The sequence below is a fragment of the Typopeltis vanoorti genome, chromosome 26 (assembly GCF_054136105.1).
Source record: "Typopeltis vanoorti isolate ZY-2024b chromosome 26, IOZ_Tvanoo_1.0, whole genome shotgun sequence".
NCBI lineage: Eukaryota > Metazoa > Arthropoda > Arachnida > Uropygi > Thelyphonidae > Typopeltis > Typopeltis vanoorti.
Genome location: NC_143574.1, coordinates 26,861,666 through 26,889,421, shown reverse-complemented (window position 1 = coordinate 26,889,421; position 27,756 = coordinate 26,861,666). Strand labels below are relative to the sequence as shown.

At 36.2% G+C, this 27,756-nt stretch overlaps 1 protein-coding gene across 4 annotated transcripts in view; it reads left to right on the top strand.

The window, feature by feature from the left end:
• LOC150092429 (uncharacterized) overlaps nucleotides 1–27,756 on the top strand; it is a 366,960-nt gene that overhangs the window by 105,051 nt on the left and 234,153 nt on the right. For all 4 annotated transcript variants that reach the window (XM_090415095.1, XM_090415093.1, XM_090415094.1 and 1 more), the window contains exons 8-9: nucleotides 7,172–7,324; nucleotides 19,949–20,005. In XM_090415095.1, coding sequence (XP_090271221.1) covers nucleotides 7,172–7,324; nucleotides 19,949–20,005 — 210 coding nt within the window. The remainder of the gene's footprint in view (nucleotides 1–7,171; nucleotides 7,325–19,948; nucleotides 20,006–27,756) is intronic.

Genomic DNA, 27,756 nt, shown 5'->3' with positions numbered 1-27,756 from the left:
CGATATGCAGATGACACCGTGCTAATTGCAGATAACATTATGGATCTCCAAAAACTCATTGACAGAGTATACATAGAAAGCCAAAGAATGGGAATAAATATAAACATCAACAAGACAAAATACATGATCATCAGCAAACATCCAGCCATCAATGAAATTGACACTCAATGGGAAAAATATTGATCAAGTGTCAAGATATAAATATCTTGGTTGCTGGCTTAATGAACGGTGGGATCCAGAAATAGATATAAAGACAAGGATTGAAGTTGCACGGCAGTCCTTCATGAAAATGAGAACAGTATTCTGCAATAAAGACCTAAACATGGAAGTCAGATGCTGAAATGCTACGTGTGGTCTATTCTGCTCTATGGAGTTGAAACATGGACATTGAAGGCGACAACCATCAAGAAAATCGAAGCCTTTGAGATGTCATGGACAGAAAAAATTACCAATGAAGATGTCTTAAAATCCATTGGCAAAGCTAAACATCTTGTACAAATAATCAAGAAACGAAAAATATCATATCTTGGACACATCATGAGAAACAGCAAATACCAACTTCTACAAACTATTTTGGTAGGAAGAATTGATGGCAAAGGAACTAGAGGAAGAAAAAGAATATCATGGTTTGACAATATCAAGACGTGGATAGGAAAGAGCAGTGCACAACTGCTCAGATTAGCACAAGAGCGCAGTTTGTTCGCCAAGATGGTCACTGACCTTCGATAGAAGATAGCACAATAAGAAGAAGATTCAGCTGGCTACCCACCATACCAGCTTTGCTTATTCTATTGTCTATTTCCAGATTTAAAATACCATCTTCACTAAAAACTGCCTAAACAGCTGAAATATTTTACTTGGTCTATAGGATCTCCATTCAGAATGCAGTTGAAGTTTTCTATGTTCCTGCCTATTTTCATAGTTTTGGTCTCTTTATTGCTGATTTTCATGCCAAATTCATTCAGTTTTGTTAGAGAATTCTTGAGACCTGCACTGGATGTGTTTAGGAGTATAACATCTGCATGAGGCAAAGAGCTAAGTTTGATATATTTTATTATCAGGTTTAATGTCACTTTCTTTCATAATGTGGTTCATAGAAATGACGAATAAGAGTGGAGATGATGTGCATCCTTGTCTTACACCTGATTTCACATGAAACCATCTTCCTGTATTTCCTTCAATTCTGACGACTTAGAACTTAAATGTAGACTATGTATTGCCCTGTGCATTGTTCCATTCACTCCATAAAACTGCAATTTTTGAAAAGCTTATCTCTTTGCATCTTCTCATATGATTTTCCAGATCTACAAAACTTAAGTACAGGTGTCCTTTTCATATTCTCACGATTTCTCAATTATTTGTCTTAAAGCGAAAATCTAATATTTACAACCTCTGTTTGGTCTGAACCCAGCTTGTTCTTCTCCAAGTTTCACTTGCACAATCTTTTGCAAGTATTCTTGCATAAATCTTACCTGGAACACTTAGTAGAGAAATTTCCTCTGTAATTGTCATGTTCAGGTTTATTCCCTGTTTTTATAAATGGCTACTATGAGAACTCTACTCTCATCATTGGGAATTCAACCTTCTGTGTCCAGGTTCGTTCTCTGATTTATGGAGTGCAGCCACAGCAAAACTTTTATTATACCTCCACACTAAAGCATTCTTGGTAGAATATAATCTACTCCAGCTGCCTTTTCACATTTCAAGTTTTTGACAGCTTTTTCTACCTCAAGTATTGATATGTAATCCTCTTTGAAAATCGAGCCAAGCAGTGAAACTGTACCAGTTTCATATATGTAGAAACTTTTCAAGAGAAATGCAAAGTAATTACTCCAGACGTAGAATATCCTTATCTTCAGCTTTCATGTCACCTTTTTAATCTTTGATTCCTTTTATAGTATATGCTTATCTTCATTTCTTCAATAGCCTTGAAAACATCTTGCCACCTTCTTGATATTTATTTTCCATACTCTTACTAAAGTCTTCCCATGACTTTTGTTTAGGTACTTTTACTTAGCTTTCATACATATATCTCTGTATTCACTTAGGGCACCTGTCAATTTAATTTGCTAGAACTTTTGGTATGACTGTTTTTCTGCTTCTTTAACTTCCTGAGTCCACTATGGTGTTCTTATATATATATATATATATATATATATAACATAATATTACATTATTATAATAATATTAAAAAAATTAACTACTGAAATGGGATGGTAAGAAGTTTACTTGGAGTATCTCTGCTGAATAGACTAACAAACGAAGTCATAAGGAAATGACTAAAACAAGAAATAACAATAATAGACAAAATCCAAGAAAGAAGACTGTGGTTTGGCCATGTGACCAGAATGGACACAGAAAACTAAAGTCCTGTATACAACGATGGAAGGTAAAAGATCCAAAGAGTGTCCCAGAATTGAATGGATAGGCAAAATAAAAGAGGACCTGAAAATCAAATCACAACATGCGACACCAAACTGGGCAGAATTGTTCAGGCTCTTCAGGGACAGGCAAAAGTGGAAAGAATTCATTCAGCCTCATCATCCACATGGAAGAGAGAGAAGAAGAATAATATATATGTTACAGTATATTATTTGCTTAACCCAATCCTCTGCTGAGAATAAAAGGATAACAGTTTATGTCAAAGCTGTTTCTGAAAGAATTGTTCTCATCTTATGAAAACTCGAGTTTTCAATCTTTTGCTTGGAAATTACTTTTTTTTGGAGTTGGCTTCTCCCTGGTGTATACAAAATTCCTTGTTCATATGGTCTTTTACTTCAGTCCAAGCAGTGGATCTGCCATTAGACCTTAGGAAAGTTTATAATCTGTATTGTGGCATAACCACTAACAATTTTGTCAGATGGCAAGAAATAATTTGCTTAACTGCATTTCCTTCAAATTTGTGATTATTTGAAGAATTGTACAGACTTTTTGCATAAAACCAATCTAAATATATGAAATATGAATTTTTTTTTTTAATATTATGTTAACCTTTTATGGTTAACATAATATTAACCATAAAGCATCCTCGTCTTTGAAGACGAGGATGCTTCCATTGCAAATGTGACTTGACTTGATGTTAAATTTGTTTAACTCTTTGTTTGAACACTGTGACAGTGCTAGTGTTACGCTAGAGAAATATCAGTTTTTTAAATTTAACTGATATCTCTGAAATCATTTGTAAAAAGTTACACATAATTGTTTACATTGTTACAGCAGCATGTTTAAATATGTATAAGGCTGCGAACACACATGCAGGAAAGAACACAAATTGTCAAAGGAAAATTTTGTTTAGATATGGCAATCAATCATTATAGTATATACCCTAAATTTCTCCTCCTTCTTGATCATCTTTCTATCATGTAACAGACCACTGGACAGTACATGAAGAAAAAGCGAGATGAATTGAATTAATGAACAAATCAATCTGTTGGGAAATTAAAATGTCATGCAAAAAGTGAGCATATAAGCTTAGCCAAAAAGTGTGAACTGCTAAAGGCTGATGGTTAGTGGGCTCAGGTGTTTTATTTTATCCTCCTCTTAATGTGTAGTGCTCAGTCAACTGCGAGAACAAAGTAACCTTTTTCCATGAAAGCAGCGGTCCTGTATGGTAGCTAATTTTAATTCATAATATACTATGTCTATCATATTGCAGGTATTCTCTTTGGTTTATCTTTTGGGATGAGTGGTCTGAAATTTCTAGGAGTAAGAAATCTATATGAGAATGGCTGGCATATCTTCATTTAAAAAGCCCTTATAAAATTTATTTGTATCTCAGATGGGATTCCATCATGGGTCTTTCTGAGCAGAGGGTATTGGTTTTATCAGCTGAGCCAGAAAGGCTCTGTCCTTTTATTTTATTTTTTTTAAAATAAAGTTCATTTAACTTTTGAAAGTTAAGTCTAAAGAGTTTGGATATAAATATGTTACTTGGTTAATTAAGTGTGTCAAAAGTTTGAGCAGAGCATTTAGCTTAAGTACTATAGGCATCATTTTGCTAATAAGATTATTTGATTGCATTATTTAGTTTTGGTTTTTCATTCATTTTTAATAGAACTTAAATACCAGTTTATCAAATTTCATCACTGTGTAGTGCAAAATGTTTAGTATCTGTTCAAATCATTTTGCCCATATAAATAACCCAATGGAATCAAAATTGAACATTGTGAGCATATTGTAGTATACAGGGCGATTCAGAACTTTTGGGCCAAACTTTAAGCGGTGTTAGAACACATCTAAACGAGCACTTTTCACCATACAATGCACGGTCTGAACTCAAGCAGCTAGAGGACACTTTTCAGTGAACACTTATTATAAGCGCTGGTTTTTGCAGTCGTTATTTCTACTGTGGAGTGCAAACAGGATGGATTCTTTCACAAATCAGGAGAAGGCTGACATGAATTTCATTTACGGATCTGCGGATGGGAATGCGAGGGAAGCCCAAAGACTGTACCGAGAGCGCTTTCCGACCAGACACGTGCCTGATTGTAAAACCTCTCAGCGATTGCACCGGTATCTGTGCGAAATGGGCTCCTTTGTCAGCAGCATGTAGGATACAGGGCGTGCAAGGAGTGTGAGGACACCACGTGTTACAGAGGAAATTCTACATAGGGTTGCAGATCGTCCTGAATGTAGCACGCGAGCAATTTCCCATGCTGTATGTGTGCCCCAATCGACGGTGTGGCGAGTTCTACGAGACGAATGATTACACCCCTACCATGCAGAGGGTGCATGCCTTGACATCTGCAGATTACCGGCCTCATGTGGATTTTGCACAGTGGTTCCTGCAGCAGACTGCAGTGCAGCTGGACTTTGATGCACGTCTTATTCACTGACGAATGCACCTTTACACGTGAGGGCATTTTTAATACTCACAATTATTATGTGTGGGTGAGCAGAAATCTGCACTCCACATATCCACATTCGTACCAGTGGTGTTTCTCCATAAATGTTTGGGCTGGAATCCTACATGACCATTTGATTGGCCCATACCTTCTGCAGCACGACTGAATGGGAGAACGTACTTCATATTTTTACAAGAAGTCTTGCCAGAATTACTGAACCCTGTTCCAGCAAACATTCAAACACGTGGTTCCAATATGACGGAGCGCCACCCCATTTCAGCATGGATGTGAGGAACGCCTTGGATGCAACATTTCTAGGACGATGGATTGGTCGGGTGGTTTCATCGCTTGGCTGCCACAATTGCCCGATCGCTCATGCCTGGACTTTTTCCTATTGGGCCATATGAAATCCTGATCTGCGATAGCCCTATCGATTCCAATGTGGACCTTATTGCCAGGATTTCTGCTGCTGCTGTACAAGAAATACCTGGTGTTTTCGCAAATGTACACCAACCACTACGTCGAAGGTGTGAAGCCTTCATTAATATTGGTGGTCGCTCTTCTGAGCAGCTTCTGTAATTTGTTCAATAGAATTCTTTAATTTATGTTCTGTAATTTCTGCAATTGTTTCAAATCTCCTCTGTCATTCTTGTGTTTCTTCATTTCCTGACACAGTGGTTGCTAACCCTAGTGCTTCACCACTTGAGTTCGGACCATGCATTTTATGACGAAAAGTGCTTGTTTAGGTGTGTTCCCTTAGAACACACCTGAACAAGCACTTTTCGTCATACAATTTTATTAAATTCCATCAAACCAGAGTAGGTGTTGCAATATGTAATTTCAACATATTTTTTCCTTTGAACTACTGCAAATTGTCCACTTGAAATTAAAATTGAAATGGTTCAACAGATATAAGAATTAATTTAAAATTTCATTAAAACTCTCCAGCGTCCAAGAATAATTTGTAGGCAGATGATCTCATGGACAAGAACTTTTTAAAAAGGAGTTTTAGGTGCAGTTTTACATGGAAAGTGGAAAAAAATTAATACTCCATTCCCAGTTCTTGTGATATAATAACACAAGAACCTCACGCCAAACCTTGAGGTTAAGAACCTATCCCTGGTGATCAAAAAAAGTTTGAATCTGTGAACCGTAAGGTCTGACTTTTGCTGGTTAGTCAAAGGTAGTTGAGGATGGTTACTAAAATCTACTTACTTGTTAGGCTCAGTTGCTTCTTTATCAACCATCAGATGATGGGTTGAGTCCCCTATGAATAAATTGTCCCACATCTCTCTCTCTCTCTCTCTCAAACTGGCTCATTGTGACTTTCTTCAATCAATATAGCCAAATTGTTAATTTCCTCCATTTATTCCTTTCAAAGCTATATTCAATAATCTCTGAAAAAATGTTACCTGAAAGTGTCCAAACAATCTTCTTGCAGTTATATCTATAATATCTTCTTTGTGGTTTATTTACTTTTTGACTTGTTCACTTTTTTTTTTTTTTTTCTGGCCATGAGTTATTCTCAAGTATATCATTGCAAGTGCTCTGATTTTTTTTTCTTCTTCTTTTTACCTCTCCTGTCTTCATTTCTCAGCTCCATATGTCAGAGTAGGAATAATGACTTTTATAGAGATTTTTTTGTTGTCAAGGTAAATTTCTTTACCTGCTCAAGTATATGATTTTCTGACTTTTGAATTTTCTTTCTCTCCTCTCTTCCTATTTCCATAAATTTTGCATTCTTTATTTTGTATTTTACAAATCTGCTCTAGATTCTGAAAGAGGGTTGTCTACATATTTAATGTAGTTAATATTTGTTTTTGTGGAAAGAATTAAAATGTGGATATCTTTGAAGAGCATTATGTACAATTCAGAGTTTTGACTAGGCTTTCTGGTAGTTTTATAGTGAGCTGAATGTATTTCATTAAAAAAAAAAGAAAAAAAAAAAAAGAAAAGAAACTATCGGTATAAGATGTCAGAGACCCAGAGGAGCAACACTTTGCAGAATTGATAGCAAGTTGCGATCCACACATAAGCAATTTTGTGATCCCAAAGAGTTATAGCAAGTTTGAATATGCACACTGTTTTACAAATTCTCTTATTTTTAAGATTTTGTTTATATTCACATACTATACAGAAGAAAAATAAATCTGCACAATAAGATAATCAGCATGCTTGTCCCTATACTCCTAGAGTCTTGTATATTTGGATAAGCCAATATTGAGCAATATTTAGAATTGCATAAATTTTTAAAATTATTGTACCTCTAAACACTGCACTTAATAGTTCATTCTTGTACACATAATGATATGTATTTTTTTTTATAGGACAAGATCTGTAGCACGGCCTCTTACAGAAGAGGAAGCATACCAACGTCCTGCAGCAATTATTACTGAAAAGGATCTGAAAGGTTTTGATGAAATATTACAGAATGATTCTCAAGATGGCTGGGCATCAGCTCATGGAGAAATTGATTATAAGTAAGTTGTGTTGTAGGGAAAAATTGTTTTTATTAAATTTTAATTTAATATGCATTCTTTTGTGTGTGTGTGTGTGTGTGTGTGTGTGTGTGTGTGTGTGTGTGTGTGTGTGTGTGTGTGTGTGTGTGTGTGTGTGTGTGAAACGCACTCACAAAAGCCTTTAAACTGGTGTACATTATTATTAGTACCGTGAGTGGGCTAACACACACAAAACTTTGTGCTTGTGACCAAACATGGGACTTTCAGACCACTTTGGGAATTCAGTAAGCAGGGTGGTGGTGTTACAATCTAACATCTATCAAAAGACATTTCCAGTTGTCCATACTTGTAGTGAAATTCAAATCTATAAACTGTTGGAAAGTGAAATAATGCACATAGTATCTTTGACATCAGAAGGAGGAATGTATTTTAACTATGGTAGCCTACAGTGTAAGTTGCAAATTTTTATTAGAAAACAAATTGTTTTAAGGACTGATAGTGAGTGATGTATGATCAACCTCATTTCTCAGAGAGGAACCACAAAGTTTTATAGGTATTAAAATTTAAAAAAAAAAAAAAAAGACGTGTGGTTAAAGTTTTATATTAAAGTTGAATTTAAATGTAGAATTTTTTTACATGTGTTCAGATTCCCAGAATAATCTGCTACTTTTGAAGTCCTCTTGTAAGGCCATTCATTCTATTCCTGATAGTTTCTTTTCAACTTCCTCTGTGAACAACTGTATATCATCATTCAAGCCTTTCCCAATATGATTTACGTACAAATTAACAGATGTCCCAAAACACACCCTTGTGCACACCACTGGTGACTTCCTTCATCTGAGTTATTGCTCCTCCATACACAACTTACTGATACCTATCAAACACCTGTTTCCAATCCAGCACACAATCTGTTATCCCCCCCCCCCCCCTTCCAGTTTTATTATCAGCTTGTCATGTTGCAATCTAACAATAACTTTTGCAAAATCAATATATATCACTGTGTATGTATCCTCTTTGTCCACTCCATTTTTCACTTTGTTGTAATAACTAAGCACATTGCTAATGGTAGATCCTTATTTTTGCAAACTTGTGCTGCCCCTCAGAGAAATGCTGCTGTTGCCAACCGAGTTCTGAATCTTAATCCACTCCAAACAAACAGCTTGGCCTATAATTCAAAACCTTAATTTCATACCCTCTCCTTTATGAAGTAGAAAAATTTATGAAACTGTTGCCAGTCTGACTCATATTACAGAGGTACATTAAGCTGTTGTTAACTTCCTGGAACATGCCCTTGAACACACCTGATGTATTTTCAGGTCCTATAGCCTTATCTGACATCAGGTTTACTCACTTCCTCATACCCTTTGCTCAATGACCATCAGTGGCTTTCCTTTCCACTGCTCTCAAATTCTCATAATGTTTATTCATTTTCAGTATTATCCTTTCGTTTGGGCTCATTAATTAATTGCCGAGGGGTGCTTAATGGTCACAGCTATATAACTGAGAGGAGACCTCCACATAGCCTTTAAAGGAATGAGGAGAACCGATCAGGGCTTCTGACTTAATGTCCAATCCTCACCTTCTCGTGGTGCACCCTGTTGGGTATCTACCTGGACACTGAACGAACAAGGGTGGACTGCCAATTTGGGATTTAGCCGACCAAATTGTATTCTTAATAGTTTAACCAAAATACAAAATGATGGTATAACATGATAAAATTTCATGCCGGCTGGGGCATGGTCCGGATAAACAACGCCCCGTTGTTTTTGCCAGGGAACCAGGGTGAACAGTGAAAAGTCAGCTACTGGAACAAATCTGAACCCCCCCCAACTCAACATCACCAAAGTTAAAGATTGGTACTATCAACATAAGAAGCCTGAATGACAAAGAAATGGAGCTAGATGAGGAATTAGATAAGTACTAGATCGACATAATAGGGGTGACTGAAACAAAAAAAGACAAACTGGTGACATCTTTCTGAGCAATAAATACAAAATGTTATATTCAGGCAATGATAATCAAGGAAAAGGAGTAGCCATAGTATTCAACACGAAATACAAGGCTAATCTTCTTGAATGGCAGGCAGTCTCAAGTATAGTGATGTGGGCAAATATGAGAATGGAGAACTGGACAGCGTGACTTATTTGTGCCTATGGTCCCACAGAAGGTTCTACTAAGGTAGAAATGGAGGAATTTTTTGATGTTTTAGAGCAGCATGGCCAACTTCATTCTATACGAGGGCCAATATATGATGAGTGGTAGCGTCATGTGCCACACACTTTTAGACAGAACTTAAAAATAAACTGCATTTTTTCAAGGCAATAGTTATATATATTGAATTACTATATTTGTTAAATCATTTTACTACTGGGAGAACAATATAAAATACTTGATTGATTTAAATATAAGTTATTAAATTTAATTGCATATTTCTGGTTTTTTACATGTAACACAAATTAATGAGAACACTGTGGACATTCGTGTGCGGCAACAAGTTCATCAAAGTCGATTTTCAACTATGATGACTATATTCATAACAAATCCTGTAGGTGGTCATTATTTCTGATGATGAATTTCCGTCATCAGAAATAATGAATATAACTAGTATATCAGTCAAAAATCTGCGGTCAAAACTAATAGCTAAATTGATAATACATATAATTTAACATAGTTTTTATCCTTCCGCAGGCTGCACCAAATCACGTTACGGGCAGCATGCGGCCTGCTGTTTACTACCTATGCTTTAGAGAAAGCAGCTGACACAATAAAACGAAAAGTTGGTCCTTGTTGTGGATCTAAATAGCAGAGTAGGAAATAATTGTCTCTTCTTCTTCTCTTCCGGGTTGAGTCTTCTCTTGAGCAGGATCTTCCAGTCTTCTCTATTCCTTGCTGTTCGAAAAAGTTCCTTATATGTTCTGCATCCCGAGATGTTCTTTATTAATTTCAGCCAGGTAATTCTTGGTCTTCCAGGTCTTCTTTTTTCTGTTGGTAAAGTATTGATTAGGACATTAGGAAGTCTGTCTGCATCCATGCATACAGTGTGTCCAAGCCATCTCAGTTGTTGTTTCCTAATTTTTTCTATTATTGTTTATTTTATACAATAGTTCTTGTTTGACTGTGATGTTTGTTTTCTTTTCTATCCAACTTGTTCTGTTTATTTTTCTTAAGCATTTCATTTCAAATGCCAGCAGTTTTTTTCTCCTCTCTTTTTTTAACTGTCCACGCTTCTGCTCCATAGATGACTGTTGGTATAATTATTGCTTCATATAATTTGATTTTGGCTTGTTTAGATATCTTGTTTGTTTTCCAGATTTTCTGTAATTTTCCCATGGTGGTCCATCCTATCGCTATTCTGTTTGATTGTTTTGAGTTCATCTATTGTTTCTGTTAGTTTTGATCCAAGGTATATGAAGTTGTCTACTTGTTCTAATTGTTCTCCGTTTAGGGTGGCTGAGATGGTAGTTCTGTTCCTCCCTATTTTCATCACTTTTGTCTTTTGTATATTTATTGTCATGTCATATGTTTTACAGGTTTCATTTAGCTTGTTGATCAACTTTTGTAGTTCATTTGGGGTTCTTGCAAGAAGGACGAGATCATCTGCATATTTGATATTATTTATGTTTAAACCATTGACATTGATTCCAGGCTCATTGTCTATTGCTTTCTTTACAACTTCTTCTAGATATATGTTGAATAGGCATGGGGATAATGGGCATCCTTGCATTACTCCTTTTTTGGATCTCTATGGGTTCTGTTGTGAGTGTGTCCTTTTTAATTATTGCATTTGTCTTAGAGTAATATATTATCAGAAACTGTATTATATATTTGTCTATTGCTTTTTCTAGTAGAATTTTGAGAAGGATTTCCCTGTTGATGTTATCGAAAGCTTGTTTAAAGTCCACAAAACAACAATATAGTTCTTTATGGTCTTCCCAGCTGAGTTCTGCTAGTTGGTGCAATGTGAAAATTTGGTCTATTGTTGAATAGTTTCCTCGGAAACCAGCTTGTTCTATGCCTATCATTTCTTCGTAGGTGTTTTTTAATCTATTTTGTATAATTCTTATGAATATTTTATAGGTGTGAGGGAGTAAATTGATTGGTCTGTAATTTCTGCAGTCTCTTTTGTCTCCTTTCTTGTATATTGAGATGATCTTTCCAGTTCTCCAATCATCTAGGATCTCTCCTGTTTGTAGTATTTTATTGAATAGGGTTGTTAAATATTCTATTGATATGCTGCCTCCATATGACCACAGTTCAGTAGGGATAGTATCAATGCCTGGTGCTTTGTTTTTCATCTGTTTTATTGCGTATCTAACTTCTTCTTTGTAAAATTTTTGGGTGATCATTATTTTCTTCTATTGTTGGCATTGTAGTTTTGTTTCCTTGGTGGAAGATAGTCTTAAAATGGTTTGACCAGATTTTTCTTATATATTCAATATTCCCGGTTTCAGTCATCTTGTTGTTCATCATTGTTACTGCTTTTGCTGAGAATTCCTTTGTAATTTCTCTTACAGTATCATGGAAGACTTTTAGGTTGTTTTGTTGGTATGCTTCTTGGCATTTCTTAGCTTTTTCTTCTAACCATTTTCTTTGGCTTTTTTGCATAGGTTATCAACTTTATTTTTTAGTGCTCTGTATTTTTCTCTATTCTCTTCATTGTTTTGTTGGTTTACAAGTATCTTGGCCTCTCTTTTCTCTTCTATGGTAGCTATGATTTCTTGGGTTATCCACTGTTTGTTTATTTTGGGTTTGGAACCTAGTGTCTTTTGCAATTGATAACACTGTTTCTTTCCCTTCTTCCCAGAATTTTCCACTGTTCTGTAAGATGGAGGGTTTTAATTTCAAGCACGTCTGTTCTAAAAATAGACTTCTGCTTGAGCTATCTTTTAGTTTTGATAGGTTGATGTTTTCTTCTTTTCTGATAATACTTTTCCTGTTGAATTTTATCTTCACTTTGGCAGTTAATATTTCGTGGTCAGTGTCAAAATCAAAACTTCTTAATGTTTGTACATTATTTACTGATCTTTTCCATTGTTTGTTTATGATGATATAGTCTATGCAGTTCTTTATATTACCATCTGGGGATGTCCATGTATATTTATTATTAGGGCGTTGATGGAACAATGTGTTTGTAATCATTAGATCGTCGTTTGCTTTACAGAAGTGGAGTAATTGTTCTCCTCTGTCGTTAAGCTCTACGTATCCAAATTTCCCCATCACATCTTTTTTGTCTGCTGTGAACTGTCCTATTTTAGCATTAAAATCTTCCATCACTATCATGAGTTCTCTATTTTTGGGATTATCTATTTCCTGTTGTAGTTCTTCATAGAAATTTTCTATTTCTTCCTCTGAATGGTTACTGTCTGGTGCATATATTTGGATTATTTTAATTGTTTGACCTTTTTCTTTTGCTTGAAGTTTGACTGTTATTATTCTAGGAGAGACTGGGTTTATTTCAATTACTGAGTGTGTAAGTTTCTTTTCAATTAGTAATGCAACTCCTTCTCTGTGTATGTTATCTTTTCTTCCTGAGAAGTACAGTCTTCCTTCTCGTGAATCCATCTCCGCACCAATGTGTCTCTGATAAACCTAAAATACTCCATTTCTTTTTTTTTTTAAAAATCAGCTAACGCCTTTTTATTCCCGTATACGGGAGTAGGCGAGGCCATTTAGCCCTATCTAACTTTTTGGAGACTGAGTGGGCAGTTCAATCTCCACTGGTACCCAATCAGAGACAGATGGCCCAAGGCTATCACTAATTAAGCGATGCGCAGTGAAGAGAGACGGCTCAAATGTGCCTCCATCTCGTGGTCCCTAACCCTAACACAATATATTTAATGTCTGAAATAATGTGGGTTTTACGGTCGATTTTCTTGAGTTTACAGGACGAAAAACCCGAGTTTCCGGGAGGAAAAACCTGCTTGCCCGTGCCAGAGATCGACTAACTCGGGAACTGGTCGAAAAAAGGCTTAGAAAAATTTCCTCTAGTCGCCGACCAGACTCGAGACCAAGACTTCCTTCGCGCGGCCAAGCGCGGTGGTGTGCAAACGCCACATCCACTGAGCTACACAGGCTCTCCATTTCAGTCTTTTTAAATTTTCCTGGACTAATTGTAATTTTCCAGGTCGGTATAGTGATCTTATGTTGAGGGTGGTTACATGTTTCACATCCTTGGCTGACCACATTGCTAGTTTCTCACCTACTCTATGTGGTCTTTGAGTAGGCGCGTCGGTTGTCCCGTACGCAGTAGCACTATCTCGGTTTGTAGACTTTCTCCTGCTCATGAAAGTTACTGGCATAATAATGTAGCCAGCTTGCCATACCTCTGCTACATCCTTTGGTCCATGGCTCTTTATTCTTTATTCAGAGCAACCCATTTGGGTTTCCCCCATCCGCCACCCTGGGGACGCTCCTGGTAGGAGTGTGGTCTCCCCCAATGATTGTCAGCCATACAAAAATATTTTGGGAAAATTTGGAGAAAAGAGCAAAGCTAATAATAATGGCAAATACCTGTTGGATTTCTGCTCAGGACATAGCCAAGTTATTACTAACACCATGTTCCAACATAAAAATGTGCACAAATTCACATGGAGAGAAGAAGCAAGGAATAAGAAAAGTCTCATTGACCATGTTATTGTTGATAATGATGTTTTCTCCCTTGTGCAGGACACCAGAGTGTACAGAGGATTTGAAATTGGAATTGATCACTATTTAGTCTTGAGCAAGATAAAATTGAATTTCATATTGAAAAGAATGACATGTAAGAAGGTTTTAAAGCAGATAAAAGTTGAACAGCTCTCAGATGTGAACTGTAGACTAAAATACACAAAGATTATTGAAAAAAAAAAAGAAAGAGTTTGAGAAGTGCAACCAAACCTTAGAGATTCAGTGACAAGCCTTGAAGAAAACACTGATTGATTCAGCCAGAGAGGCACGTGGCGATTTGTCTGCAAGGATAGAAAAATCTGAACTCCATGGTGGACACAGGAAGTTAAAGAGGCAGTGAAGGAAAAGAAGAACGCATATCAAAAGTTCCTGGCAAATAAGTCAGATTGTGGTCTTAGAGAATACAGAGACAAATGTAAGAAATCTAAACACTGTGTAAAACTAGCTAAACAAAAGTCACGGGAGGACTTTGGCAAGAACATAGAAAATAAATATCAAGAAGGTGACAAAAATATTCTGGAGGTTGTTGAAGAAGCTTAGAAATGGAGGAAAGAGTGATGTAAAAGGAGTTAGAGATGATAGAGTGAGATGAAAACAGGAGAAAAAAGAAAGATATCCTTGAAGTATGGAGTAATTATTTCGAAAATTTGCTAATCGAAACAAGCGGTGCTAGCACAGTGGTAAAAAAAACACTCAACATGCATACAGTCATGAATACATATCCATACTTGAAGTAGAAAAAGCCATCAAAGGCTTGAAATGTGGAAAGGCAACAGGAATAGATGATATTCAACCAGAAATGCTGAAGTATGGTGGTATAAAAATCTTACAGTGGCTGCACTGCACAGTTCAGAAAGCCTGGACAGAGGGACGAATTCCAGCTGATTGGAGTAGAGCTCTCATAGTACCCATATATAAAAAGGGAAATAAAACTGAATGTGAGAATTACAGATTTATTTCCCTACTGAGTGTTCCTGGTAAGATATATGCAAGTATACTTGAAAAACGGTTGAGAAAAATTGTGGAAGAAAAGCTTGGTGAAGAACAAGCTGGATTCAGGCCAAATAGAGGCTGTCAGGATCAGATCTTCACTTTACGACAGATAGTTGAAAAAGCATGGGAATATAACAAAGATCTATATTTTAGTTTTGTCGATCTGGAAAAGGCATCATCATCGCTACAGTCATATGGTGGCAATGGGGCATTATATCAAGCAATACTTAGTCTTTATTTGAGTTGTAGGTCAGCAGTTAGAATTGAAGGAAGTATAGGAAAATGGTTTAATGTTAAATCTAGTGTGAGACAAGGGTGTACTTTATCCCATCTGTTATTCACTATCTATATGGATCACATTATGAAGGAAAGTGGTATTAAACATGATATTAAGATTTTAGATGTTAATGTCAGCTCTTTGCTTTAAGTGGATGATGTTATATTTCTAAATAAATCCACTACAAGTCTGCAAGATTCCCTGACTAAATTGAATAAATGTTGTAATAGATATGGTATGAAGGTCAGCAATAAAAAGACAAAGACAATGAAAATAGACAGAATCGTTGAAAATGTCAACTGCCTTGTGAACGGAGAATGTGGAACAAGTGAAACATTTCAGCTACTTAGGCACGATTTTTAGTGAAGATGGTAAATTAAATATGGAGATAGACAACAGAATCAACAAAGCTGGTATGGTAGGAAGTCAATTGAATAAATTCATATGGAATAAGAGAGAAATTAGTCAGAACACTAAATTGTCTATATACAAGACAGTGTTCAAACCAGTTTTAACTTATGGATCTGAGAGCTGGGTCAGAAATAAAACACTTGACCAAAGACTAGAGACCGCAGATATGAAAGTCCTGAGAAAGTTAGAAGTGTGAACAGATGGTGTCAATGGCAATATCATATTAAAAACGAGGATATTAGGAGAGAATTTGACATTGTAAGCATCCAGGAATGCGTTAGCAGAGTTAATCTCAGGTGGTATGGTCACTTAAATAGAATGGTTGAGGAAAGATTAGCAAAACAAGTGTTCTCTGCAAGATTGGCAGGAAAACTACCCAGAGGAAGACCAAGACAAGGAGGATTGATACTGTACAAAGTACCTTAGATGATAGAAACATAAAATCTGATAATGTTGGAGTCTTGACAAGTAACAGACAGATTTGGAGGAAAATCGAGGGTACATGGCAGGAATTTGATAATTAATTACTGTACATACTGCACTTTTCCTATCTTTACCAAGAAGTTGTCTTTGTTACTTACTCGTTGTATTCCTTAGGCAAATGGCTAGTATTACTCATCTTGTGCTGCTCTAGTGCCTTCTTCCAAACTACTTTCTCATTTCTTCATTCATCCATTTTATACACCTACCTTATTGACCACTCCTTGGGATACGTTCATTCTTCTGTCAGATAGTTCCTGAGCAGGTCTCAAGTAGGAATCTTGTTTTCATCCAATACCTTATTCCATGATACAACTGCAAGCCATATCTAGAGTTTCTTATAATCACCAGCCTTGTAGTTGCACATATACCTTTCTCCCAGAAATCCTCATGGGTGGCCACCCATTAGGATTTCTGGGAGAAAGGGATATGTGCAACTACATGCTCTTATTCACTAAATGAAGGAAGAATTAATACCTCATAGACAATAATATCCTTTGAAGAGATATTAGGAAAGAACTTGATATTGTTGGTATTCAGGAATGTGTTAGCAGAGCTAATTTCAGGTGGCATGTCCACTTAAACAGAATGTGAGAGGAAAGATTAGCCGAACATCTTCTTTGCCAGTGAAAAAAGACCTGTAGGATGAACCAAGATATAGGTGGATTAATGCAGTAAAAAGTCCCTTGGAAGACAAAAATGTAAGATCTGATAATATTGCAATGTTGACAGGTTAATCTGTAGGAAAATTGTTGATAGGAAGTTAGTACTACTTAAATAGTTACATAATCACTATCAAAAGATCCTGTATGCCCCCTTCACCTTGAAGATGTATGGTTCAGGAATTCGATGATTAAAATCTAATTTTCAAAACTTTCATAATAAAAAAAAAAAGGTTAACTTCTTGTGTCGATCTGTTTCAATATGTACTTATTATGTCGCAAGTATCTTTAAAGATGCAATAACTGCTATCTGCACAAGTTGAGGTGAAAGGAATACAAAGATCAAGTAGCCAAATTGCAGTCTTTCAGGCAACATGGAGAATTTTAATGGTTTCTTGGTGTACACCCTAAATGTAGTTTGAGGAAGGATGAATGTTTGGGAATTGTACAAGTTACAAATGAGTAGTATCATTTGCAGGAGAGAATTGTTCAGGATAAAATTATCAAAAATGAAGGAAAGGCAGGTGAAATTAATTTTTTTTTGTGAGCAAAAAAAGAATTGATTTAGTTGCATTGAAGTTGAATTAGGTTTTCCTTACCATATTGTAGAATCTCATAGAATAGTATGTCTAGATTGCCATTTAAGGTATTCTATAAATGGGTTTGAAGTATTTGGAATGTTTAAGTGCTAATAGGTGTCAAATGAGGAGGATTCAAATTCTTACGATTTCCATCTCGTTCTGTCATCTCGCCAATCTCCCTCTCCTCTCCTCAAATACAGATGATTTACAGTTTGTTGCCACCATTTTCCTCCTTGCTGCAAACAAATCTGCAACCAAACAATACGCATATTACGTACACTGTGTACTCTCAGGTTTCCGCACAGGAAAAATCTGAATATCCATGTGTCTGTGCCAGTTCAAGAAACCTAATTTTGTCGGCTTCTGTAAAACTGCATATTTGTCCATGAAACCTTTACAATAGCTTTTGGTTCTGTCTGCTTCTTCTCCTTTTAATTCCGTTAAAGGCAGAACTATGTTCATGTGAAGTGGTGTTTCTCTATGATTATGAGGAGGATTGGAATGCTAACATCATGACTATGGAAAGGACTGAAGTCGGTGAGGGGAGGTTGATGAATCAGTGGAAGATGGTGCATGAAATAAATGGAGCTCTGGAATAATTTTGCAAAGGAAGAGATTTGACAAGAGTAAGCATGCTTGCCATTATGATGCAGTAATGCCAGAAGGGGTGGATCTTTTGTTCTCCAAGTATGATCTAGCAGATTTGATAACATTTATAATACCTGGTATATATTTTGGTCTGTGGAGTTGTTTTAATGTTGTGGCCCCCTCCATTTCTATGTACTTGGCATATTCATTCATCATTCACATATATTAGAGAAAAAAAACACAAAAAAAGTTCAGTTCCTTCTCTGTAGATTAATTCATGCCTTCACCACAACTAGTGTTGATATTTTATTGACAAGAGAAGTTGCCTGTTTATCTGGCTGGCATTTTCTATATTTAGGGAAGATGTGCATTTTTGGTGAGATACTATTCATTAAAATGTTTTCACTGTTTTAGTGGTTGTGCATTGCATGTATTTTTATCATACCACTGGTCTAATTTCAGGATTATTGTAATGCATTGTCCATTGAACTGTATGCATGACCTTTGCATTCTAAAACTAATATATATATAGCTTTGGCTCTTTATATGCATAGTAAGAAAAGGGGATGTGTGTGGACAGGAATTCAGCTGAAAACAACTCAACTGCTGAAGAAAAGAGCTGTCATCTTACAGATATTGAGTTAACTAAGTAAAAATTTGAAAATCCCAGCCTGAAGAATTCTTGAGTCAAATCTTGTACTATTAAGTTAACCTAGCATAAAGGTATGAGGGCAGTCTGAAAAGTTCGGTGAGTGGTCCAGTATCTCAATGGCAACATAGGCCAGGTGTGCGCGCATGCACATGACTATCCAGAGACACGCCGAGAAGTGCCACCTAGCGTGGAGTACATATGACCATCAGGGTAAACCTTCTGCTGGAAGTTGAACGTAGTCAGTGTGAGAGGTAGGGTCACAGTGCAATGGAGCAACGAGTGAACATCAAATTCTACTATAAATTGGGGAAAATGGCGACGGAGATGCATGAAATGTTGGTGCAAGTGTACGAGACGGAAGCTGTGAGCAGAAAATGTGCTTATGACTGGTTTCGTGATGGGAAGGAAACGACTAAGGATGAGCCACATTCGGGTCGGCTGTTGACAAGCAGAACCCAAGACATGATTGAGCGAGTGTGACAAATGCTGGAACGAGTTTGGCGACTGACTCTACAATTGTTGGCAGAGGAATTGGGCATTAGCAAGGACACTGCGCGCACTATCGTCCGCGAAGATTTGGGTGAGTGGAAGATCTGTTCCCCGTTTGTGCCGCACAAGCTGACAGATGACAGAAAGCAAAACAGATAGAAACCTCTGGAGATTCCATTACCATGTGTGACCAGAATCCATCCTTTCTGCGAATGATCATCACAGGAGATGAGACCTGGTGCTACCAGTTCAATCCAGAATCTATTGATGGAATGGGGTTGACCATCTTCCCCGCGACCCAAAACGAGTCGCCTGCAAAAGTTCAAGGTCAAGACAATCCCCTGATCTGGTGCCTGCGGACTTCTTTCTGTTTCCCTGCCTGAAGAGTGTCATGAAAGGCGCACGTTTTGCAGATGTGGCGGCAATCCAAGAACGTGCGACAGCGATTCTGCAATAGATTCCTAAAGAGGCCTTTGCTGACAGTTTCCAGAAGCTTTATGAACGTTGCTAAAAGTGTGTTGTGAAGGATGGCAATAGTTTGAAGGCCAATGAAGGTAATTTGTTTGTATCTTCTGTTTTGTTTTCTGATACCATTCACCAAACGTTTTAGACACACCTCGTATGCATCTCAATGTTGGACATTGATTCATTCATTACAAGAGTGATATTCTTGTGCTGCTGCAAATTTAAGTCTTATTTAATGCATTTGTTACTTATATACAAATATCGTAACAATATTTCACTTTTGTATATGTAAGATTTCAGACTTTGGTTTTTATAATAAATTGAATAATATTATTGTAAATATTAGTGAAAATCACTTTCTAAATTTTTGTTAAATTTCAGTGCAAAATTGGTATTCAGTGATGATGAAGATGCCCCTTCATCTCAGAAGAAAGAAAGGTGAGCAGATTATTTAAAATGCATTATTTGTAATTCTGATACCATTGTTAAATAGGAAAATCCTTTTTTATTTTAAAAATAAACCATTGATCATTAAGTGCAGTGAAAATGAATCATAAACAGTACATTCCAATGTGAAAATATATCAGCTAAATAGCTGATATATTTTACTTGTTCTATAGGAATATATAGGAATCTGAAGTTTTCTATGTTCCTTCCTATTTTAATATTTTTGGTCTTTTATTGATGATTTTCATGCTGAATTTGTTACAGTTGTTATTCAATTTCATTAGAGAAGTCTGCAGACTTGCAGTAAATGTTTTAGGAGTACAACATCACCTGCATAAAGCAAAGAGCTAAGTTCGATATCTCTAATTCTAATAACAAGCCTAATGTCACTTTCTTTCATAATGTGATCTATGTATAGATGATGAATAAGAGATGAAAATAATGTGCATCCTTGTCTTCCCCTGATTTTACATCGAACCATTTTCCTGAATTTCCTTCATTTCTATCTGCTGACTGACAACTTAAATATAAACTATATATTGCTCTGTATAATGTTCCATTCACCACATATAATTGTATGTCTTGAAAAGCTTTTCTCTGAGCACCTTGTCATATGATTTTTCCAGATCTACATAATTTATGTACAGAGCCTTGTCATATTCCCATGATCTCTCGACTACTTGTCTTAAAGTGAAAATCTGATCTTTACAACCTCTACTTTGCATGAACCCAGCTTGTTCTTCTCCAAGTTTCTGTTCCACAATCTTTGTTGGGGAAAATTTGTCAACCATTGCCAAGAACAGAGAAAGGTGGAAAGATCTGGAGAAGACCTTCGTTCAGCAGTGGACAGAAAATGGCTGAAAATAACTATTTTGCTTGTATAACAGTTGGAAAACTTTATGTATAAAGCATGACTTTATATATAACTTTATATAACTTACAAATATCAAAGTATAACTTTATACTTTATAAAGTATAAAGCTTTCACGTGTTGGTGACCAATTCGTAAATCCTTTATTTCTTTCTCCTCTTCAGCATGAATTGACTATCATTTGGCAATCTGCCGGACCCAGTTCTATGAACTGTGAGCATACAATACGATACAAAAATGATTTAGAATGGTAATAGATTTTTCTTCGTGTGGAATTTGGTATTTAGGTTCTAAGAGTTTTTTAGATATTAAAGATCTAGAATTTATTAAACTGTAGTCCTTTAAGTTTGTTCTGATTGGACTATTTTAATAGTCACATGAGGACATTTCAGAATGGCTCCAAATGGTGTTGTTACACAAAATTATGCTATTATGAAACATCACTTATCCCATGATGTTATCCCATGATTTCCTTAGTTATTAAAAAATAAAGACTAAAGCATTTGTCTGGAGAGGCTATATCTACTTAGCACATCCAAGCTTCATGCTTTCAAGAGTCCAAAATTACTCTCGTGGAATTTTTTGTATTAGCCATGCTGAAGGCAGACATGCAAGAGAGAGATGGGGGAAACAGACTTAATCTGCCTCTTTAATCTCAAAGATTAAAAAAGTATTTTAGGATGCTCTGTATGCTACAAGAATGTTATCAAGCTAGAGGTGATATGTGTAACATCTCGGCTGTTACTCTGAGCGTCTCAGCAGAATCAGTGAGCGATATTTATTCACTGTTCACACGATATCTAGCAGTCATCTATCATGCAGTTTAATATGAATGAAATGGGATATGGAAAAGAAAACATTGAGGGGGCATTTATCAATAAGGCACATGCATAATTTGTATTATATGCTTCACAGACAGTCGAAGAAATTAATTGGTTATTGTATCCAGGAAATTGTGACTGGATTAATAAATGTTTTTGTTTCTTCCCTTAAGTGTGAGCAAATGAAAGCGTCTTTGACTAGATTACTTGTGCTGCTGTGTACTCCTATATAGTGAAGGAACTTCATATACAAGTTTTTATCCACTTTCATTTACTTTCTTTATGCTTGAATAAAGGATAAAAAGCAAGATACAACTGGGGAATATAATTTATTCTGACTAAATGAAGAGTTGGTCTTAGATTTAATAAACTTTTGTATGCAGAATATACTATGATATCATTAATTTTTTTAGATGATGTAAAAAGTACAGTTGACTCACTAAAGCAGACACCATTATGCTAGTTGCTTACTATAAGAAACATCTACAATGTCTGAATTAAAATCTCATAGGTGGGATGCTCTGCCTAAAAGAAATGTAGAAAACTATATAATATAAGACTACTCCTAATGTTCCCTGTAGGATTTCTATAATGATTCAGCCAACTATTATTTTATTTTTTGTTTTAAATTTATATGTAACTATTTTGATAATTTTTAAATTACATCAGAGGAAGACTTAAAATTTTTATGGGAAAACTATCAAACTAATGCAAAATTAAGACAACATTATGACGATAATAGCAGAGAAAGATGAGAGTTCCGTTGGCTAACTGTATCTTCATAAACAGTGATATAAGGGGGTGGTCTGAAAAGTTCTCGGCCTACCAATGAAAAAACGAATTTATAATTTCAAAATTATTTTTATTTTTCAACATAATCTCCTTTAAGACTAACGCATTTATTCCAGCAATGCTCCAGCACTGTTATCCCGTTCCTGTAGTGGTTCTCAGTAAGATCTGCAAAGTACCCCTTTACAGCTGCAATCACCTCTTGATTTTGAAGAAAAACACTGATCAGCAAGGAAGGTTTTAGTTTGGGGAAGAGATAGAAGTCAGAGGGAGCCAAATCTGGGGAATAGGGTGGATTTTTCCAACAATTCATAGTGCAGTTCCTTAATTTTCCCCATTGCCAAAACACCTTTGTGGGTAGGTGCATTGTCCTGATGAAAGATGATTTTTTCCTTCTGCAAACAGGTCTTTTATCATGAATTTTTTTCAACTAGTCTGGTTAAAATATCAGAATAATATTCCCTGGTTATTGTTTTACCCTTTTCAAGATAATTAATAAACAAAATGCCTTTAGCATCTCAAAACACCAACGCCATGACCTTTCCTTCTGATGGAACCGACTTTATCTTTGGTGCTGATCAACTGACTTCTGTCCACTGTTTTGACTGCTGTTTGAATTCTGGTGTGTAATGGTGAATCCAAGTCTCATCCATGGTAATAAATCGATGCACAAATTCAGTTTTATTCTTGTTAAAACGCTCCAAGCACTGTTCAGAGATTTTCATGCGAGTGTGTTTTTGACCTGCTGTGAGCAAGCGTTGCACCCATCTTGTGCAAAGCTTTTTCATTTGCAATTTTTCATGCAAAATATATCCTACATGTTCTTTAGAAATGCCTATAGTCTCAGCAATTTCATGCATTTTGACTCACCGGTCATCCATTACCATATCATGCACTTGATCAATGATTTCTGGTGTTACACTTTTTGGACGTCACGTGGATTATCTTTAAGGCTAGTACAACCATGTTTAAACTCGGCAGCCCATTTCTTAATTGTCAAAAATGAAGGAGAAGAGTGCCCATGAACTTCAAATGAATTTCTTTTGCTGTTAAAACTTCTTCTACAAAGAATTTTATAAATGCACGATACTCAATTTTATCCATTTCAAGGAATAGAGACAACACTTTTGCTTTAGACAACTGCATTCTTCACTTGAATGCTTATAGTAGATGTACCAACTTCGAAAAAGATATCTCTTGTTGATAGTGTTGCCATCTATGGTCGAGGCAAAGAACTTTTCAGACCACCCTCGTATTAAATTTAAAACAAAACATTGTGCTTATGTAAAACCTGTAGGTCCCTGTTCTTTCTGTTGATGAAAACTACTATTTCATAAGATAATCTGTAGTACCTTGTGTTTTGCAGTTGTGGTCACCATGATGTTGTACCTGGTGACAAATGTTTCATGTCATACACGTTTGCTTTTAATTGGGAAGACTAGGTTTCAATCCTGTTATAGCAAACATGGCAAAGTTTCCCTTTGTTGAATGTTTTTCATTGTGCAAACTGACCTAAACAACACATGCAATTACACTGTATACTCATATCTTATATGAGTATACCGTGTTTTCTTTTTTATTATTTTATCTCATCTTCATCTTCCTTATACCCTCTTTTACCTTGCGGTTTCGAGGGTCCATTGATCATCGGACCTCACTCTGTTTACAGGATAAGGTGGTCAGCCTTATGCCACGGTGTATCCTATGGCCTGTAGTGTTGAGTTCTCAAGGCCAGTTTGCCTGCTTTGCGGGATGAAAAACCCCAGAATAAACTGGGGAAAAAACCCTGCAGTCCACGCCCAAGACTGGCTAACTTGGCTATGGCTGAGGAAGATCCTTCACTCCTCACGTCACCGACTGGAATCGAACCTAGGACACTCCTTCCCCAGGCATATGGTTGTGAAGCGCATAGCCACTAGGCTAACCGTGCGGTTTATTATTTTATTAAAATTATTAATAAAGATTAATAATTTTTTTTCTTCCACAATCTAGAAACATTGCTCTAAGACCAAACTTCTTCTTTTTTTTTTTTTTTTTTTTTTTTTTTTTTTTTTTTTTTTTTTTTTTGTACTTCAAAATCATCATGAAATTCCTGACATGTACAGGATAGTACAGGATATGATAGTACTACATGTAAAATTTACATAATTACTTCCTATCTACAATTTTCCTCCAAATCAGTCTATTACTTGTCAAGACTCCAATATTATCATTATCAGATCTTATATTTCTATCGTCTAAGATACATTGTACTGTATCAATCCACCAATATCTTGGTCTTCCTCTGGGTTGTTTTCCTATCAACCTGGCAGAGAACACTTGTTTTGCTAATCTTTCCTCACCCATTCTGTTTAAGTGACCATACCACCTGAGATTAGCTCTGCTAGCGCACTCCTAGATGCCGACAATGTCAAGTTCTTTCCTAATATCCTTGTTTTTAATATGATGTTGCCATTGATGCCGTCCGTTCATGCCTATAATCTTTCTCAGGACTGTCGTATCTGGGTCTCTAGTCTTTGGTCAAGTGTTTTACTTCTGACCCAGCTCTCAGATCCCTAAGTTAAAACGGTCTTGTATACAGCTAATTTAGTGTTCCAACTAATTTCTCTCTTATTCCATATGAATTTATTAATTCAATTGACTTCCTACCATACCAGCTTTATTGATTCTGTTGTCTATTTCCATATTTAATTTACCATCTTCACTAAAAATCGTGCCTAAGTAGCTGAAATGTTTTACTTGTTCCACAGGTTCCCTGTTCACTACGCAGTTGACATTTTCAACACTTCTATCTATTTTCATTGTCTTTGTCTTTTTAATGCTGACCTTCATACCATATCTATTACAACAGTTATTCAATTTAGTCCGGGAATCTTGCAAACTTGTAGCGGTTTTATTTAGAAGTATAACATCGTCCACATAAAGTAAAGAGCTGACATTAACATCTCCAATTCTCATATCATGTTTAATACCACTTTCCTTCATAATGTGATCCATATAGATAATGAATAACAGAGGGGATAATGTACATCCTTGTCTCACACCAGATTTAACGTTAAACCATCTTCCTGTACATCCTTCAATTCTAACTGCTGACTTACAACTCAAATACAGACTAAGTATTGCTTGATATAACGTCCCATTGACACCATATAAGGTGCCAAGAGAGAATAGCTTCTCTCTTGGCACCTTGTCATATACCTTTTCCAAATCGAAAAAAATTAAATACAGATCTTTGTTATATTCCCATGCTTTCTCGACTATTTGTCGTAAAGTGAAGATCTGATCCTGACACCCTTTATTTGGCCTGAATCCAGCTTGTTCTTCACTAAGCTTTTCTTCCACAATTCTTCTCAACCATTTCTCAAGTATACTTGCATAGATCTTGCCAGGAACACTCAGTAGGGAACTACCTCTGTAATTCTCACAGTCAGTTTTATTTCCCTTTTTATATATGGGTGCTGTGAGAGCTCTACTCCAATCATCTGGAATTCGTTCCTCTGTCCAGCCTTTCTGAACTGTGCAGTGCTGCCACTGTAAGACTTATACCACTATACTTCAGCATTTCTGGTTGAATATCATCTACTATTGTTGCCTTTCCACATTTAGCCTTTGATGGCTTTTTCTACTTCAAGTATGGATATCTATTCCTGACGGTATGCCTGTTGAGTGTTTTTTTACCAAAGTGCTATCACTGCTTGTTTCATTTAGCAATTTTTCGAAGTAATTACTCCATACTTCAAGGATATGTTTTTCTCCTGTTTTCATGTCACCTCTAAGTCCTTTTACAGCACTCTTTCTTCCATTTCTAAGCTTCTTCAACATTCTCCAGAATATCTTGCCATCTTCTTGATATTTATTTTCTATGTTCTTGCCAAAGTCCTCTCATGACTTTTGTTTAGTTAGTTTTACACATTGTTTTGCTTTCTTACATTTGTCTGTATTCTCTAAGAGCAAAAGCTGACTTATTTGCCAGGAACTTTTGATATGATTTCTTCTTTTCCTTCACTGCCTCTAAGTTCCTTTGTTCACCATGGAGTTCAGATTTTTCTATCCTTGCAGACAACCTCACCACATGCTTCTCTGGCTGAATCTCCAAGGTTTGATTCCTGTTCTCTTTCATTTTTTCTTTAATAATCTTTGTATATGTTAACTTACAGTTCACATCAGAGAGCTGCTCAGCTTTTATTCGCTTTAAAACTTTCTTTCATGTTATTCTTTTCAATATGAAATTCAATTTTATGGGTGCTTAAGGGTCAAAGCTGTATAACCGAGAGGAGACCTTCACATAGCCTTTAAAGGAATGCGGAGAACCGACCAGGGCTTCTGACCTGATGTCCAATCCTCACCTTCTCGTGGTGCACCCTGCTGGGTATCTACTTTGATACTGAACGAACGAGGATGGGCTTGCAATTTGGGATTTAGCCGACCAAATTGTATTCTTATTGGTTAAACCAAAATAAAAAATGATGGTACAACATGACAAAATTTCATGCCAGCTGGGGCGTCGCCTGGTTAAACAAGGCCCCCGTTGTTTTCACCAGGGAACCAGGGCAAACAGCGAAAAGTCAGCTACTGGAACAAATCTGAAAACAAACCCCAACTCAACATCACCAGAGTTAAAGATCGGTACTATCAACGTAGCCTGAATGGCAAAGAAATGGAGCTAGCTGAGGAATTAGATAACTACCAGATCGACATAATAGGGGTGACTGAAACAAAAAAGACCAAAACTGGTGAGATCTTTCTGAGCAATCAATACAAAATGTTATATTCAGGCAATGATAATCAAGGAAAAGGAGTAGCCATAGTATTCAACACAAAATACGAGGCTAATCTTCTTGAATGGCAGTCAAGTAGATATTTGCCCACATTACTCAAGTAGAGTAATGTGGGCAAATATGAGAATGGGGAACTGGACAATGAGACTTATTTATTTGTGCCTATGGTCCCGCAGAAGGTTCTACTAAGGTAGAAGTGGAGGAATTTTTTGACGCTTTAGAAAAAGCAACTGACACAATGAAAAAGGAAAAGTTGGTCCTTGTTGGGGATCTAAATAGCAGAGTAGGAAATGATTGTGAGACATACAAAAATATTTTCGGAAAATTTGGAGAAAAGAGCAAAGCTAATAATAATTGCAAATATCTGTTGGATTTCTGCTCAGGACATGGACTGGTTATTACTAACACCATGTTCCAACATAAAAATGTGCACAAATTCTCATGGAGAGAAGAGGCTAGAAATAAGAAAAGTCTAATTGA